General features: G+C 48.4%; 5 protein-coding genes across 5 annotated transcripts; 3 read left to right on the top strand and 2 right to left on the bottom strand.

The window, feature by feature from the left end:
* The first annotated feature begins 2,162 nt into the window (after nucleotides 1-2,162).
* GGS25DRAFT_282910 (uncharacterized protein) lies at nucleotides 2,163-4,475 on the top strand. The gene is made up of 4 exons (XM_049257485.1): nucleotides 2,163-2,623; nucleotides 2,740-2,899; nucleotides 3,080-3,579; nucleotides 3,633-4,475. Exons 1-4 carry the CDS (start codon nucleotides 2,458-2,460, stop codon nucleotides 4,415-4,417), a joined length of 1,611 nt encoding a protein of 536 aa, XP_049116721.1. The 5' UTR covers nucleotides 2,163-2,457; the 3' UTR covers nucleotides 4,418-4,475.
* Nucleotides 4,476-6,106: 1,631 nt separating this feature from the next.
* On the top strand, nucleotides 6,107-9,178 carry GGS25DRAFT_521748 (uncharacterized protein; the record flags this gene model as incomplete). Its single annotated transcript, XM_049264107.1, has 1 exon — nucleotides 6,107-9,178. One exon carries the CDS (start codon nucleotides 6,107-6,109, stop codon nucleotides 9,176-9,178), a length of 3,072 nt encoding a protein of 1,023 aa, XP_049116720.1.
* A 467-nt stretch (nucleotides 9,179-9,645) lies between these two features.
* GGS25DRAFT_521747 (regulator of volume decrease after cellular swelling-domain-containing protein) lies at nucleotides 9,646-10,685 on the bottom strand (the record flags this gene model as incomplete). Its single annotated transcript, XM_049264106.1, has 2 exons — nucleotides 9,646-10,321; nucleotides 10,384-10,685. 2 exons carry the CDS (start codon nucleotides 10,683-10,685, stop codon nucleotides 9,646-9,648), a joined length of 978 nt encoding a protein of 325 aa, XP_049116719.1.
* Nucleotides 10,686-10,977: 292 nt separating this feature from the next.
* GGS25DRAFT_283677 (uncharacterized protein) lies at nucleotides 10,978-12,103 on the top strand. Its single transcript, XM_049257487.1, has 2 exons — nucleotides 10,978-11,151; nucleotides 11,243-12,103. The coding sequence occupies exons 1-2, from the start codon at nucleotides 11,130-11,132 to the stop codon at nucleotides 11,854-11,856; spliced, it is 636 nt and encodes a 211-aa protein (XP_049116718.1). The 5' UTR covers nucleotides 10,978-11,129; the 3' UTR covers nucleotides 11,857-12,103.
* A 246-nt stretch (nucleotides 12,104-12,349) lies between these two features.
* GGS25DRAFT_521745 (uncharacterized protein) lies at nucleotides 12,350-15,428 on the bottom strand (the record flags this gene model as incomplete). Its single annotated transcript, XM_049264105.1, has 5 exons — nucleotides 12,350-13,343; nucleotides 13,406-13,642; nucleotides 13,703-14,061; nucleotides 14,120-15,010; nucleotides 15,066-15,428. 5 exons carry the CDS (start codon nucleotides 15,426-15,428, stop codon nucleotides 12,350-12,352), a joined length of 2,844 nt encoding a protein of 947 aa, XP_049116717.1.
* Between the last annotated feature and the right edge of the window lie 2,512 nt (nucleotides 15,429-17,940).

Here is a 17,940-nt window from a genome sequence, read left to right as displayed (position 1 = left end):
TTTTAAATTTAAACCTCTTTCCTTAAATATTAATATTACATTAATTTTACCCCCATTATTTTTACTTTACTTATTATTTAATTTATTATATATATATACCTATTAATATTAAATTATTATATAAATACTTATATTAATTTAATAAAAAAAAAAATTATAAAAATTTCTATTATTAAATAAACTAATTAAATAACGTAATAATGTATTTAATATTTATTAAATAAATTTATAAGGCTTTATAAGTAGGTAAGTATGTTAACGATGATATTTCCTATAATGGTAGAAAAGTGGAGGAATTATGGGGTTAAGGTATATCTTGGTTTAAACTTTTGGCTATAGTCTTTGTAATTACATATATAGTTATATTAACTGCTTTTCCCACGTTCCCACGATAAAGGTTCGGTTATCACCCGAGATAGAGAAGCGGGGCTATATAAGCATAAACCCGTGCCTCGCATAACCACAAATGCATCCCAGTAAAGTCGCATTCGATGTTGAAAGAAAAGCATTAAATGTTCTCGAAACTTTGAATCTTTGCCCTATTTGCCATATCATAGTAAAAGATTGATCAATTGTTTGGTTTGTATGGTTTGTATGGTTTGTATGTACTTGGGCATATATCGATGATGTGCTTGCTACCTAGTAGGCTGGCAGCAAACAGTGAACCTTCAAATAGCCTAATGGCCTGGCCCGCTGCGAGTTTGACATTCAAGTTGCATTATACATGATCATACATGGGGATGTCTGCAGAGTAGTATATCGTATTTCAAGTTGATGCTTAAGCTATCGATATTTGATATTCATGATTGAAGATTATCGAGTAACACTGATGGACATTCAAGTATCTTCAATGTTCAACATTTGCACAGGTACTTACATAGTACAATGTAGGTACCTGAGATATGTACATACAGAGTACCTAATCTCTCGTCTAAAGATTTACAGAAACTCAGCGTGCATGTGGGGCTATCCCTGCCGTTCCTGAGTTCTCAACGGTCCCTGAATACATCTAGCCAATGATATGGCTTAAAAACAGAGCCCCTGGATAGCATAATCATATTAAGGTTGAGGATCTACACGGATAATGTAATCCGACTAATCCACTTTAGGTAGGAATGACGATGATAACAGGGATAATCGGAGCCGGACTTGTCTCAATGCCAAGATCTGCAGTATACCACGAAGCCCCTTCCCTAAGTAAAATACGAAATGAAGAGTCGACAGAGCCAACATATAAACTATGCATAGTAGTCTGGAATATGGGAATATCGTCTTGCTTGGCTGCTTGGTAAATGCACGGTGAGTAAAGGTAGGTTAGTGTAGGCCGTTATTAAAATTATCGTCCTGATTGCCTCATAATCGATACAATCAGTGCATACAATCGATACTAGGAAGGTACATCTGGGCTTGGACAAACCTCCTACATACCTGCAGTTAGCGCACTTAGTAAGGGTGCCTTTGTCAAAGTTCCCATGTACTGATTAGTACCTACCTAGGTACTTACCCCGTACTTGTCTCACGATGTTGAACCTTCTTATGCAAATGTCCCCACCTGCCATCCCGAGATTTTAGTCCTCCCTATCTATGTGTAACTGCCTGCCTTACTCAATATCCCCTTCTTTTCGTCTCTTTTTCCACTCCTTTTGCGCCTTCACCCATTCACCACCACCACCGCCGAAACATTCCGCTCTTTCGTATCTGTGACGATAACCGTCAACCACGCTCTTTACTTATCTTGACCAATTGTCTAGACTTACCTAGATCATTGGCACTATCACGCTCATTTTCTTGTGTTGATCGCATTCGTTTCGGTTCAGGCAAGGAAGCAAACATCGCTCTTCGTTTGGTGCTCCTGCGAAGCTCATGACCGGTAGAAAAAAAACCAACAGCAAAACTCGCGAGCAAGATCAATCAATCGCACTACCTAACGTCTAGTGATTTTATATCAAGTTGTGGGATCGCCTTTCGTGTCTCCTGACTCAATAGTCCATTTGCGCAAGTCTATTAAGACTGCTAACTAAGGATCCTCAAGTTGTTCCGGGTTTCCTAGATAGTCACGGCAGATTGGTATTAACGGTGAATTGAGGAGGACGACATTGGCGATAGCCTCGGGTGATCAAATTGTGTGACTACGGGAATTTCAACACCGGGCAAAGGGTACTGTATGACACAGTTCACACAGACTACTCTATCCGAGCGTTGAAGCCCATTGTTTGCCGAGCAACTAAGCACATAAAGCGAAGAAAGGGTGAGCCGGCTGCACCTATTCGGAACACATCATCGAGGGAAGCACACTGTACCAGGCATCGCCTACCTTTCTCAGCCTTTATCAACAAACAAACCTTTCCGTATTTTGCGAAATTCTTCGACAACTTACTTTCCGCCCGACTAGAATTACACTTGTAATTCAATCCACGAACTTTACCTTACCTGCAAATCAATTTACGATATTGCAAAATGGCAGCCAAGACTTTGTCCGTCTTCGCTCTTCTGAGCATCTTCAAGGATGTGTCAGCTTTCTGGCGTATGGAATGTCACGGCCGCGCGGGTCTAGCGCGTATTGACCCGATTATGGACTCGGGCAAATTATCTCCTCATATCCATACTGTCCATGGCTCTTCTGGTAGGCGGCTTGTTTCTTATCTTGTGCATGAGTATATGTACTGTGTTTGATGCCTGCACGTGTTTGCAGACAAGTCTCAAACACTATTCTCTGCTGAATACTGACCGATATTGTAGGCTTCTCTCTAGCGGCAACATTCGATGATCTGATGGGTGGTAGCTGCACCTCATGTGCCGTGAAGCAGGATAAGTCCGCATACTGGACGCCTGCTCTTTACTTCCAGGATGCCAGCACTCAAGAATTTGAGATCGTTCCCCAAGTTGGAGGAATGTTAAGGTATGTTCAGCTGCCTTGATTATCCCATAGACTCCTTCTTTACATCAATTACTCTGTCCCGTGCACTTACCTTGCATTGCGAAACCCTTTGTACTCGGTTACGGGCAACCGCCTTCTACCCAAACCGTAAAAACAATGACGATCTCCTTTGTATATAAGGTTATCTAACATGAACAATAGCTACTACCTTTTGCGTGGAGACAACGTCACTGCTTTCCCGCCTGGGTTCGAGATGATCGCCGGCAGCAACTACCGAAGGGATTATACCGTTGGTGATCCTAAATCCCCCGATCCTCCTCAGTCCGACTGGGCTAGTCTCAAACAGACCGGTCAAGCAGACCTGGAGCAGCGAGCAATTGGATACAACTGCCTGGACTATAGCAAGGCCCCCGAAGGGTCACTCTTCCGACACTATATGCCGCAGAAGGATTTCCTCGATGGCAACTGCCCTGATGGCCTCCGTATTGAGCTGATGTTTCCTTCTTGCTGGAACGGCGACATCACTTCCAAGGATCATAAGAGTCATGTGGCTTATCCTAACCTCGTTGGCAACGGTGATTGCCCGGATACCCACCCAAACCGTCTCGTAACCCTATTTTATGAAACCATCTGGGACACCCATGCCAAACAATTTCAAGGCCGCGCAGGACAGTTTGTGGTTTCCAATGGTGACCCCACAGGTAAGCTAAATAGGACGATCATGTTTTCGAGGAAATGACTAATAAGATGGCAGGCTTCGGTTATCACGGCGACTTTATGACAGGTTGGGATCCTGCCTTCCTACAAGAAGCTATCGAAACTTGCACGAACGATTCTGGCAACATTCGAGATTGCCCTCTGTTTGTAAACCAGGGCCCTCTCCAAAACGACCAGGAGCAAGAGTCTTGCGTATTCGATGTCCCTGCAGAGTTGGCCAATGAAGATGGCACTGCACTAGCCCTTGCGGCTCTGCCTGGCAATGTACAAATCCAAGTTGGCCCACAGTCCGCTACTGCTGGTGGCATCGGCGTTGATGTCCCTTCGATGTTCTCCAAGGCAACTAGCTGGTTCGGCGATGTGTTCGGCGGCGGCGCTGCTGCTACAACTACCTCTAGCATCCCCACTAGTGTTCCCGCTCCCGCTCCGACTACCAGCACACCGGCAGCCACAAGCGCAGCGATGGTGGCCCCTGGTGGAGCTTTCATTGAATCATCGTCATCTGCGTCCGCTGCTCCGAATTTCAATATCCTCGCCACGCAGCCAGCCCAGACATCGACCCCCTTGACCTCTACTCCGTTGCCACCAACGACCACTGCCGCGCCCGTGCCTACCTCCGAACCCGGCGTATCGTACGAGATTGTTAGCACCCAGACTATCACCAAAGGTCAACAAGTCGAAGAGGTCATTTGGAAAGAACCTGTTGTATACGTAACGGAAGATTCTGTCTCTACTGTCGTCGTAGGAGGCCCCGGGGCGAAGGCAGCTCGGCATTTGCACGGAAGGCACGCATTGCGACATCGACACAACGGCCGATCGTAAGTGATGGACAAAATGATGGACCAGGTATCCATTCTCCCATATTTATTTCGGTGGAAATATTTGCACATCAATAAGAATTGATGAACAATTTTTGCATCATGTTTCAGGGTCTGATTCTATTTCAGCCGGGAACCTTTTTTTACTACATTGAGGGCGTTCTTGGGAGAGCAGAAGATAGGTGACGAAATAAAAGGCATTGACGCGCAAGAGCCTAAAGATATCTCACCATGCAGTACAAACGCGCCGGTATTGGCTGAAACTGATATTGCATAGGGGATCGATCTATGTCTAGGCATTCAACGAACACTTGGGGCAGTGGTACTAGTCCTGGGTTAAAGCATACAAGCATACCTCGTTACCTACCTACATTGTCTACATAGCTCCTCGTTGCATTTTGAGGGTGGCATCTCTTCCGGCAAGAGATTTTCGGAATTTTCTCTACTGTCTTTAGTAAGCAAGATTAACCTGCATAGAGGAGCAATCTCACGGGGGAACCAAAAAAGAAGAGTAACGAATTGAACGAAGCAATTGTGATGTTCATCATTTGTGACTTGTTCGTTACCTGCTTGACAATGTAATCACACAAACCTCATTGCATCGAACGTGGACCGTAAAGATACGCTTGTGTACATACATACTTGTTGATAGTCTGCCAATGGATGGGTAATAACCCCCTTTATTTATGGGCGCGAAAAGAGTGTTTGTTAAACCCGATTTGTCGTGACGGCTTTTTTTTTTTTTTTTTTTTCCTTTATAGTACATACGTACAGTACTACCAATAGACAATGATTAGAGTAACCTTAGTAAAATCCAAGAATCCTTTTTTCCCAATTACCTAAGTTAATTATACATCGCCTGCTTGTCCATGCCATGTGCCTATTTTGATTGCTGTCTCGCAAGAGTCTTGAAGAAATTCATAAAGGTGAGACGAGACGGGCGATGAATGATGATGTTCGGCTGGAATGCGAGCTAGCTAGCTAGCTAACCTACTCTAATCTTTTCTTGAATGTTCCCCACGAAATAGGTAGTTATTTACGTATGTAATGTAATGTAATGCAATGTAGGTTAGGTAGGTAGGTAGGTAGGTAGGTAGGTAATCTATATAAGTGCAAATGGCAACGCATTCCAGCTGCCCACATTTCTTAGCTGCGAAAGCTCGACTCGAGATGACTGCATTCCCGAGCACCCACCGATGTCTTCTTTTATTATTATTACTATTGTTACGACCTAGGTATTGCGTTTATGGGGCCTAGGTACCTGAGGTAGGTAGTTCGTAATAATAATAATAATAATTTCGACATGGCTTGAATTGGCCTGTCTTGTTTATGTTTTGCTACGGGCATGTATGTACCTACCTACTCATAATGTGTGGAAGCTTAGGTGTATTGGTTTTCTTCTTCCTGTCGATGGGTTTGTGTCCGTTCTTTTCCTCCTCACTCTCTTTAACTTTGCTGCTGTGTTGTATTTTGCTTCGAGTTGTCCTGGCCTACGTGGGACTACACACTCTCTTTACAATTCTCCTTACACCATTCGTTCTTTAATTTAGTCATATGAGTGAGGCCAGGACAGGATTCGAGATCGAGGCCGAGTTTAGTTGGCGAACCGTTCTGAGGAGCTGGGAGAGATATATATGGGCCGGAGAAGGAGACACAAATCCACAAGATACCTTCAAACTTCTATACCGATGACATGGCGCTGCCAATTTTCACCAAGAGACAGGACGATTCGGGCAGTGACGGTGGGGAGTCTATGGAACTCTCTGCAGGTGCGATAGCAGGGATCGCAGTAGGCGGCGCCGCGATACTATTCGTAGCACTCGCATGGGTGTTAGTGAAGGCATCGAGACGAAACAGCTATAACCGCCAAGAGTCGACGCATCCAGAGATGTCCATGGAAACGGGAACGGCAGAGGGCGGACCCAACCGGTTGCGTAAGAAGAGCTTGGTTGGCGAGCAGATGGCTGCGATCATAGACAAGGAAGACGACGTGGGCAGAGAGGAAAGCAGGAGTAGACACTCGAGCATCAACGTGCCATCGCCCATCAGAACACGACAAGGGAGCATGTCGAGAACCTCAATTACCGCCGACGGCACGGGGCGCGGCAGCACGGATACGCAATCCCAGACCCAGAAGCAACGGTCCCCGGAGAAGCAGAGAGGTTACGGTTTATACCAACATCGACGCAAGACTTCATGGATCGACGAAGACGCCCTGCACGGCCCGACCATGACATCTCCCGAAAAGACGAAGCAGAAACATAAGCGCAAGATGAGCTGGTTCGACGGCGGCCTGGGCCGTTCCCTGAGTCGGCTTTCGACAAGAAGTGGGATGGGAGAGGTCAGTCCAACACTGCCTTACACTGAGACGGAATCGGATCGACAGCAGGTCGACACACATGCCGAGAGCGCTGGCGAACGGAGTACTATGAGAATCTCGCAAACCACGCAGATTTCCAGCCATACCATAACACCACATACGTCCTTGCAACCACAACAGCTCCATCAGCAGCAGCAGGCATACACCAGTCCACAGAAAGCACAACGGCCCGTCAGCAATGTCAGCCCGAGCAAAGGTAACATGGGGAAATCGCCACCCGACATAATCCAGAACCCGCGATTTCGGGACCGGGTCTCTTTCCAAGCAGCACAGCAATTGGCAGGCGGTGCTCGCGTACCCGCCGTCCTCAGCGTTCCGCATCAGCCACCACAGGCACCTTTACCACAGCCAATGCCGCCAACGTCAACGATTAGACAGGCTCCCATTCTCAAGCACAGCGCCACCGACACCGAGTTAACGGAGATCCTACGGATGACAGCCGAGCGGCTACAGGATGGGCATCGTAGTTCGAGAAGACAAACGATGATGGTACCGTACTCATCCACAAGCCTGCTCGACCAGAACGGCCAACTCTACTTTGACGGCGGAAATGTAAGCCCCGGTAGCGAGCTTCCGAGTAGTGGGACCATTAGCCCCGTGAAAAGCCACAAGAGCGCGCCGGCAACTCTAGCGTATATTGAGTTAGAAGGGAGTAACCCAAAGCCGCAGGGACCCCGGGGAATGGTGCAGACGCCAAGGCACTCGCGACACATATCGCATATGTCGCAGATATCACAAGTGTCTATGATATCCGAGGCAGACAGTCTCGTCGCGTCGAAAAGAGAGTCGGTCCAGGAAGTGCGCACGGCCTTGTCCAGCCCGAGCCGCGTCGCGAGATCAGCAGAGCCCACACCCAGTCCTCAGGGGCCGCGACCGTTCTCGAACGGCAGCACCATGTCCTCCGCGTTATCAACATTGTACAGCATGGAGGAGGCGTCAGTCCGCAGTCAACCGCACGGTAGTTCAAACGCGAACAGTAGCCCGGCGGGCACTCCACGGCGTGAGAAGAAGCCTTCCGCGTTCGACATGTTCAATGGGAACCCCGACCCAGAAAACCGGGACGGCAAAAGTCCCAAATTCCGGTTCGAGCAGGGCGATCGGCCACCCCCTCTCCGACTCCGAAGAGGGACAATGGGCATGGTTGCGCATGATAGCCTGCCATCTTCTATGCTTTCCCCGCGGCAGGACATGGATCCTAACAGATCGACCAAGCACAAGTCATCGTATATCGTCCCCCCCTCGTATCCTATCGACGACCCATTCACAATTCAAACACCGCCGAAGAACCCTGCTCGTCTGTCCAAAGTATTTTCTCCTTTGCCAGTAGACTATTCCGGCGGAGGGGGGAGTCCAAACCGCAGAAATGCCTTTGTCACACCAACACCATCGCCGACGCGCACCGTAGTGCCTCCCTCACCTCGAACGATCATCAACATGCACCGCCGGAGTAGTTCGGGACGGACTCCTACCAGTCCAGTAGTTTCAGAAGCCGGGTTATCGTCAGTGTACGACAGCTACAGATACAGCCACGGAGAAGCGCCAAATGAGACGGCCACTGACAGCACGGTATCCTTGACAACAGTGCTGACAAGTAGTTCGGACGCATCGCCGACGAAACAAGTTCTCAGCCATACCCCATCATCTGGGCGAGAGTCACGAGTCGGATTTCGGGTTCCGAATTACAGCCAGCCTAGTGTCAATGACCAAGACGCCAAAGCTAAGCACTATGACATCGGGCCCACGGCACGAGTACCGCAGACTCCAGGGCAACCTGAGCCGCGCCGTGGTATGCCTTCGGACGGGTCCATCTACTCGCAAGATGAAGACAGCGTGCCGCCTCTGCGAACGCCGACAGTCAAGCGTGGCAAGAGCGTGCGGATGTCGAACACCATATCGGAGCTGCGACGCATGAACAGCCAGATCAGCACAGCCAGCGACCTGAGCGTCGCAAGTTCCACGGTGCCAGTCATGCGAGGTGGTGGATCAAGTCCCGGCTGGCAGAGTGGCGGCGGCAAGAATTATCTTTCTCTAGGAGGGGGGTTGCGGAATAGTGGTAGATCTACCTCGTCGAAGGGCAACAGGGTCAGCTTTGCTAGCGATACTAGTACCTCTCCTAAGCCTAACGGCTTCATACGAAGAGGTACCCCCGGAAGAGGTCGAAGGGGAACGGTGGTGCTACAAGGGTCAGAAGCTAGGAGACAAGAGCTCGACCGGGTTCGCGAGTCGCCGAGAAGAGGTGATAACGATGCCAGAGTCAACGTCGTGAAACACGCGGGGCAGCTCTTGACGCAAGCCACCAAACTAAGGCGTGAAGAAATCACAATCAAGCGAGGTAGTGTCGAGAGCTTGTACGATGATAAGGGGTTTCTGAAAAGTCAGCTATAGTAGAGCGGCTTCTCCCACTCTCCAGGCCAGCATATTATCCCTTACTTGTAAACACTGTACTAATATCCTTTACTTTCACTGAACACATCGCATTTATCCGGACGCGTTGAAGCATTCTCATATCATGTCCCTACTACCTATAGGATCGGGTTCCTTGAGTATTTGGTTGAAAAGGGGTATATTGGGGGGTTTTCCTTTCTTTTAATTGGGTTTTCATGCATCATAGCTAGACTGTCCAATTTTCGGCTGTACAAGTCAAACATATCGTGTAGTAAGCTTAATGGCGTGCCTATTATAAGCAAGGACTACATTAATAAACATACTTCTCAAGAAACAGAGTGATTGGACTTACAAAAATGGGAACCTCCATTTATTGCTATGGACTCTTGTTGAGCAAGGAAGCAAAATTGCTGTGTATATGCTCTATTGCTCATAAAGTGGTCCTCGGTGTTTCCAAGGCAGCTCGTTTATTCCGTTCGCGGCCGTTTTGCATCCGCATCGTCGCCGTTATCTTGCCCATTTGGGCCATCTTCTTCCACCTCATCGCGTCCTCGAACCCGGCCCGCACCATCTCCTAGCTCCCCACTCACGCCAGTTTCTCCGATCCAGTTGCCGTCCTCGTCGAAATATTCATTCACGTTGTCGGCAGTAATCCAACCACTGCTTCCCGGCATCGGAGGTGGTAGGCCACCATTAGCATCACCTCGGAGCACACCAGGTAGTCCATCCACAGCATCTCCTTCAACATTTCCTTCAAAGATGACTCGGTCGAACTCGTCTCCCTCCTCATCTTCCTCTCCCTCGTTTTGGGGATCAGGATGTAGGTTAGAGCACGCCGATATCTGGTTAAATAATGCGTTGGTCCTCTCGTTATTGAGAGGGTCAACGATCAGCGCCTCTGTAGAGGGCTGCTCTTTTGGCAAGGCCTTGGAGGGGACGAGAGTGAGCTCAATAGGGTCAGAGAATTCATCATCGTCTCCACCCTCTCTTGAAAACTCAAGCTGCATGTAAACCCCAGCGAACTTGAATGAATCGTCATCAGGTTTCTCAACATGACGGAAATTCTTGATTGCATGGAGTGTGATGGACGGGTAAGGTATCTCAATACCCGTTTTGGTCTTGTGCGAGAAGAGAATTAACTTGCTGTTTTATGTTAGTTATATACTACTAAGTACATTGAAGGTATCCTGCATGATAATTCTCACCTGGACGCAACAAAAGCCTCGACTCTCTCCTCGTGGAAATGACTTCCCCCATTGTTTTCCAGTGCGTAGGACTCTGGGGGGGTAGGGTTTAAGGATGTATCATCATCAGCGGAAGGTTTTGAGAAGAAGAAGAGATCTTCGTATTTCTCTGCAGAGATCCACGCCTTGACATTCTCATCGTGAAAATACAAGATTGGCTTCCCGTCGAAAAAGGTCTCCGGGGTATGTGTCTGATATTCACTGAGAGGCTGAAAGTCATTGTCTGCCGACGGGCAGCTTCGAATGACGGTAGGAGGAAGCATGGTGCTTGTATGTGAACCGTTAAAATAGAGATGAATAAGAATGAATAAAAATGAGTCTTAGTGAAGTTCTTGTGTATATTCAAAGTGGTATAAAAAAAGGTTGGAAGGCGAAAGAAAGTTGATAGACGAGATCAAACCTTATGAAGTCCGCACGGCACGGTGGTTAATGGAAAAATAAGTGGGTTAGAGGGGCTGGCTCTTAAATACAATACGGATATGCAGGTACCTTATCGTTATCAGATGCCACTTACGCAGCAGCGTCATAACTATCAGTTACCCGACATTGTGTACTTATATTGAAACTTCAACTTTAACAATTCAAGCCGGGAGTCCAGCAGTCCAGTCGAGCCATTAAATACCTAGGACTACCTGCGTACCTACCTAATTAACCTTACACAATAAACCCAGAGAGACAGTTCCAATTATATCATTTTGATTTCTACCATGGTCACAATGCGCGACGATCGTAAGTCCCCCCTTCCTCCCCTCACCAAACAACAACTTGGAAACATCACCACCAAAGCCAACCAACAACTAACCACCCCCAAACCCAACAGACACCCACCCCCTCCTCGCCCAAGTCCCCCTAACCGTCTCCCCCTTCCTCTCCCTCCCCAGCGCCGCCACCCTCCCCTACACCTACAAGCCCATGCCCTCGACCCTCCCGCCCCCCATCACCGGCGTGACCGGCGCCAACAGCCACCACAACTCCAACTCCAACTCCAACCCCCCCAAAGCCGACAAGGTCCCCTACGTCGTGGCCCCGCAGTCCGGGCACGCCGCCCACCCCACCGACATCGCCGCCTCCTGCCTCGCCCTCCAGGCCCACCTGTCGAGGACGCAGACGGAGTCCGCGCGCGCCCTCGGCGAGCTGGAGGCCCGCATCCGCGCGCGCGAGCTGGCCGAGAAGCGGCGCGTCGCGCCGGGGTGGCTGGACAGCGAGGCGCGGCTGCTGCAGCCTGAGCGGCGGCCTGGGTTCGCGGAGGCGGATGGTGGGGATGGGGACGGGGACGGGGATGGGGGGGATGGCGGCGACGTGGCGGCGACGAACCAGCTGATGGCCGAGATGAGTCTTGCGGGACGGCGGGAGAGCGGCGCGATTAGCGAGATGGCGGCTGTGGTGGTGGACCAGGGCGAGGAGCTGGATCGCGCGTTTGGTGGGATGAAGTGATGTTTTCTTCTTCCTCCTTACGTGCTTTTCTGGAATTGAACTGAATTGAATTGAATCGGGAGCGTTTGTGGTGGGGATTACCTGAGGTTGCTTCTTTTATATACCTATATATCTACTTGCATGCAATGGGACTTAGCATAGGGGTTTGAGGCGGTTTTTTTTTTTTGGGAAAAGCGGGAAAGGAGTCTGCCTTGGTGGGAGTGGAGATCAAATACATATGCCATTTCATCCTACTCTACCTATGTAGGTAGGTACGTGGTAGGTTATGAAGCTCTACAGGTCCAACGCGTTCCTCCTAGTACTAGGTACGTTCTACCTAGTGTAGTAGTTGAAATGCCATCAACCTCATTCCCATAACACACTTATAATGGACCCAGCAAACAACGATAACACCGATTTTCCGATTTCCTTTTTCTTCCATAGCACAAATTGCATGCAAGCAAACATCCGGCCTCTATACTCCATGCCTGTATAGGTACCTAAGGTAGATAGATCACTCAATGAGCTGGGGTCTAGCGGCACTCGAACCGTCCAGCTCCTCATCCGCCTTCCTCTTCTTCCCAGCAGCACTGCTAGTCTGTTCTGCAGTTTCCGATTCTGGCGTGGCTTCCAGCAAGATCAATTCCCGGTAAAGGTCGTCCCCCAACAACGACTTGACATATTCACATCGGAGTTTGCTGACTCGCTCCTCTAGTGCTGCCATACTAGCTTCGTATTCTCGCAAGTTGTATGCGTATTCTGTACCTCGCTTATACACAATCAAGCCGTGCGGAGAACGACTCCTCTCACTGTCGAGTTCGAAGGATCTCACAGGTAATAGGAGCCTTGCATGTTGTTTCTCTTCTGGGCGCAGCCAAAACGTTTGGGCCTGCATAATCGGGTCCCTGAGGAAAGTATTAAGCTGCTTGCATACGTGGCAAGGCCCAGATATAGGGCATTCTGTAGGATTGTGTGCCCATCCCCGAGGCTGCTTCGGACGCTTTGGAACCCGGACGACGAGGGCACCACGTATGAGAGCCACAAACATGTTCTTAACTGACTCAAGAGGTGGGGCGGCATGCTTTTGTAAGGTTGATGCCAAAGTACTCAGGAATTCTCGGACTGGGTCGATGGATAAAGTGTTCTTATCCTCTTTGGAGTAGCCACCGTAAATATTAGTACAGCTTGCTTCGAGAAGTCTGGTCGTCAGCTGAGATAACCCCATGCTCATGCCTTGGTCAAATAGTGTGATTGTCTTTTTGAGCGACCTTTCGTTGCTTTTGTGCCTGTGAGCACCATAATCATAATGATTATACAGATTATGCTTGGGAACAGATCTGGGGATGTCGCCTATATGCAACGCCAACTTCTTTACACTGCCTTTCAGAATGCATTCGAAGATGTCCGTAGCGTTCACCAGCAGTTTACTATCTCGTTTGTCATAGATGGCCGTCAATACAGCGTAAATGAGATCATAGGAACCACGAAAGGCGAGTTTCGGGGCGAGCCTAGGTAGTCAATAAATCAGTATCGGTACAAGCCATAGATGGTCCATCAGGCATCGACTAACCAACTCTTCAACCACTGTATGTCTTCGGACCGCGAGAATATGAAGCCTATCAAGTAGTTATAGTCATCTATATCGAGTGTAACCTTCGATTCAATCGCCTTTTCCGGAATCTGTGTCTTCCAGTTTTGAAAGGAAACTTTCAGATTCTCGTCTTGGCCTAGAGAATTTAATGGGCCAAGGTTTTCCGACAGTTTGCTTAACGAACCCCCGCAACATCTCTCGATTACCTTGCCAAGCCTAGATGATTACATACTAGTTAGAAATAGAGGTATAAGAGTGTGATGTGGTGGTATGTACCAAAAATCCCAATCGGGTGGCTTCTGAGGATTTTCGAGATGGCTCTCCTTAATAAGCCGGGCTATAGTCGTCAACATCAAAGCTCGATTAGCTGCGTCTCTCAGTGATGCGCAGACCGCGTGCTGATACAGAGATTTCATCCGCATTTTAACGGCCATGGTCGCCACCTCAGATAATAATGAACCCTCTGCTAACACATCAGTGCGTAATTGATCTTGTAGAAGTTTCAACATGTATGCGTGGGTCTTATGGTCATCCGGCCGATCTTCGCAAATCCGATGGTAGAAGCTCCATATAAATGCAGTACTAACATAGCCTAAAGAATAAGGCATTCTGTCTATGGGGGTCACAACCACGACCTGTATATCAAGTCATCATACAGAAGGGGATATAGATACGGGTTGTGGGAGCACTCACAGTATCATGGTAACGGAGAGTCGACGGCATACTTTCGTTGCCAGTAAATTCGCCTTCATCCTCACTGTCAGGTCTTCGATTCCATAATCTTGAGCCTAGAATCTCATCTTCCTCTACCTCAGCATAGGAAGTGAGGGAGCATCCATCGTATGTCTTCACATCCTTTAGTGTCGTCGATTCTTCGCCGTCGTCGTGACCGTAATACTGGTTATCGGATTGGACTCGCAGCATCTCAGCGAAACAGATACAAAACCCGCTGTCTAAGCCAACCTCATGTAAAGCTTGGCACACAGACCTATCCCGGCCCTTTAGGTTGTTCAAACTCAAACTCAAGTTCGTATATTTATGGTCGAGCTTGTATACTAGCTTCTGCAGGGAAGGCAACTTTTTCTTCCACTCTGTAAGTAATGCCTGGAGCTGCATCGACTGCTTCCCAACGATGCTGGCAGACACACGCATGCCACCGGTGTGGATGAGATTATAGGTTATCACCAAGCGGTATCCGGACTGCAAAGGCTTTATCTCGTGTGTGACGTCGGAGAACCATGCAAGACTTGTGAGACCAAAGTCTGATGTCTTATCGGTCTCGAAGATGTAATTCTTACCGGCATGGGATAGATGGACGTTGCCGCCAGTATGCTTCGATGGAAGACAAACGACTAGTGTTCCCACCATCCCTGGGACCTTTTCAGAATCTTTGTGCCGTTTGAAGAACGACCCTTCTTCGTATAGTAATAGCTTATACGGCTCTGCCCTTACCCCCTTTATGCCCAACGCTTCCTTAACGTTGGCTACTAGTGAGTCTAGATAATCTTGCCAGCGGGGATTCGCAGTTTTAAATTGGCTGTGGTCGAGCTCCCAGGTCTTTCGTACCGAGGTATCGACCACGGTCTGTGTAATGGCCAAGAGTTAGCAATAGCGAAGGAGTCGTATTAAAAGCCCATACCTCGTCACCTCTGCCGAAGGGAGCCTGTCTACAGTGGCTCTTGATGATGTCGGCATCGCGGGGCACCAAGGGTAGTGGAATCAAAGTGTCAGCGACCATCAAGCCAGGATTAACGAAGGCATTATGTCTCTTGCATGTAGCAACATTGCCAGTAGTTTGCATCCCATCGAGACATATTTTCATGTCCGGCTTCAAACGACCTAGGATGACTTCTTCTTCTTCTTCTTCTTCCTCCTCTTCTTCCTCTTCTTCTTCCTCTTCCTCTTCCTCCTCCTCCTCCTCCACCTCCTCCACCTCCACTACCTCCTCGGAGCTATTATCTCCATCGGAGATCTCAATCGGGTCTTCGATACCTCGATTCATGATTTGACTGTTACTACCGTGTAAAGCTATGCAGGTAGTTCAAGGTTTCAGTTACTACTACTCGGTACTGGTCTGGTAGTAATAATAGTAGTGGAAGGCATGTATGATAGTTGGAGTCACATATATTTGTAGAAGCCTGGTAATATTCAAATTTCATGCAAACGAAAAAAAAAAGAACCACCAAAAACCTTAGGTTTGTGTCAGACGCGACGGAATCGCGTTTGCAAGGCACCTGGGCAATCATTTGCACAGACCATCACAACTTACAACCCTAGACCTTGGTACTGTCCTACGTCATAGGCGAATTGTTTGCTCTCCTATCACGATAACATCACGATAACATTCAATGTTTAATACTGTCGCGATTCCCCATTTTCATGTCGCCACACTTTTGCGCCTCTATGTTACCTGTCATATCGCCTCCGAGGGTGCCTGCCGCAAGAATTCTCTTAGCAGTTGATGAGTAATGAATAGTAGAAGCAAAAGAAAGAAAAAGCTAAGCTTTTTACAAGTTCCATAAGCTCGTTCATTACAAGGAGGAGCAGAGCCAAACTAGGCCGTCAGTAAACATAGCACTGAGGGGTTACAATCCCATCAATGATAGCAGGTAGCCGGGTAGCCATCCAAGGCCCTCCTGAATCCTCATTCGCCGTATATCTACCTACGCAACAGGTAGGTAAAGGGAAGAAGAACAGGAACTAGAAGAACAAAAACGAAAGAAAGCGGCAACATTGAAGTATAAATACTTCGCCAAGCCGCCTAGGAGACTCGTTAGTCTCATCCCAGATCGGATACCCTGTGTAGTTAGGTAGACTCTAGAGTACTTCCTAGTGTATGTAGGTAGGTACGGCGGTACGCAGGTGGAGCGACCGAGGTGAGTGTTCCGAATGGACCAGACCGGGAGGCGGTCAGTCAATATCAACCTAGGTACCCAGTTAGGTAGGGTAGGGTTAGGTATGTAAGTATGGACTTACTCACCCACGCAGTCACGTCAAGCCCAAGCGGATACAGCATCTGTCCGATTTTCAATAAAATGTCGACAAGCATTCGCAACGAATAAATCAATAAAATACGTCAATGACGTTGTTGGTGACATACATGGAACCAAGCCAGGACAGTACCCTAGATACATACCTAACCTAGGTAGTTAGTGTAGTTAAACTAGCAGACCGCCTCACCTGTCCACATTGCCATCGAGGCAGATATGCAGGTCAAGCTGAAGTATGTGAGAAGCCTTACCTAATTCCCCCAAAATGGCACAACTTTTTCGGCCCAATAAGCACGAACATCCATGTTCCGTAGTAGGTATAGAGGCCTAAGAAGAAAGCTCCAACCCGCTTTGCATGAACCTTCCTAGCCTTTCTCCAGTCATTGAATTTATGGATGGCAAAGACTGCATTTTCAGATCGGGCGGGCAATACTTCCGAACCAATAGATCCATCAAAACTTTGTCCATTGAACAGTTCCTCTGGCTCGACGGGGATATGGATATGTAGATATGTTGCCTCAAGCAAAACCGGTCAGGGGATAAGTCCCATGACAATTACAGATATGATATCTGCATAGCCACGAACGAACCAAGGAACGAACAACTGAACGCTGTCCTGCAGAGAATAGCATGGCGACGATGCACGGGATGTCAAATATCAAAAGTTGTTCCCGAAAAAGACGTGGCAAGTCTGCCAAAAGCGTCCAGTTTGACCCCACACCGCTGATGACTCTTACAGCCAGCCAATTCATTAATGGGGCGAACGGATCCATCGCATATGCGCGCGTCTTCTTCTCCTTCTCCCGTTCCTCTTTCCCGATTTACTTACCTTTGATCTGGCCATCCATGCAGCGAGATGGGCACACAGTTCGCTGCCGATGCTGACATGGCCTCAAGATATACAGATGAAGTGTGCCTGAAGGATCGTTGGAATCATTCCCGTGTTACCGCGGCTTGGGGCGATGGGACTGAAAACAATACATAGATGGGACTTCCAACACTTTACTTGGCCTCGTGATATTGAGAGAGATGCGATCACTCGTCTAGAAATATAAGTGTCTGGGCTTGCTCCACGAACAGATGCCTCTTGATCCAGAACCACATCACCATTCGTGCTATGGGTACTTGAATATGATGGGGGAGGGGGGCGCTATTGGAACCCAACCCAAGGTTCTATAATCCCCATATCCAGGAATGATTTAAAAGCCCAAGGGGAATTTCGAAAAGGTCCAACTCGGTGAATGAAAGTAGATATTTGATTTCCCGTTGAAATTAGGCACAGCGGCTGCGGCTGCGGCTCATGCACCAATAGGTATAAGGACGAGGCGTTCGAAACAACGCTGAGAATTGTACTCGGAGGTGTAGGCCAATACCTTGAAAGACCGAATTATCAGGGTTTCCCTTTCTTTGTCCTTTTTCCTCTGATAGGAGGGAGGGCAGCATGCCGGTTGACCTAATGCGATGTACGTGATGCGCATGTGGGTCGAGCATGCGGCCTTGGGACGATACACGTATGCCCTGGAC

Source organism: Hypoxylon fragiforme (assembly GCF_022984875.1).
Source record: "Hypoxylon fragiforme strain CBS 206.31 chromosome Unknown GGS25scaffold_5, whole genome shotgun sequence".
NCBI classification, from domain to species: Eukaryota; Fungi; Ascomycota; class Sordariomycetes; order Xylariales; family Hypoxylaceae; genus Hypoxylon; species Hypoxylon fragiforme.
This window is presented reverse-complemented; position numbering and strand designations above follow the sequence as displayed.

Coding starts and splice junctions, on each gene's coding strand:
- GGS25DRAFT_283677 (XM_049257487.1), top strand. CDS start 11,130: ATGGTCACAATGCGCGACGATC. Junction 11,152..11,242: donor GGTCACAATGCGCGACGATC/GTAAGTCCCCCC, acceptor CAAACCCAACAG/ACACCCACCCCCTCCTCGCC.
- GGS25DRAFT_282910 (XM_049257485.1), top strand. CDS start 2,458: ATGGCAGCCAAGACTTTGTCCGTCTTCGCTCTTCTGAGCATCTTCAAG. Junction 2,624..2,739: donor TACTGTCCATGGCTCTTCTG/GTAGGCGGCTTG, acceptor CCGATATTGTAG/GCTTCTCTCTAGCGGCAACA. Junction 3,580..3,632: donor TTCCAATGGTGACCCCACAG/GTAAGCTAAATA, acceptor ATAAGATGGCAG/GCTTCGGTTATCACGGCGAC.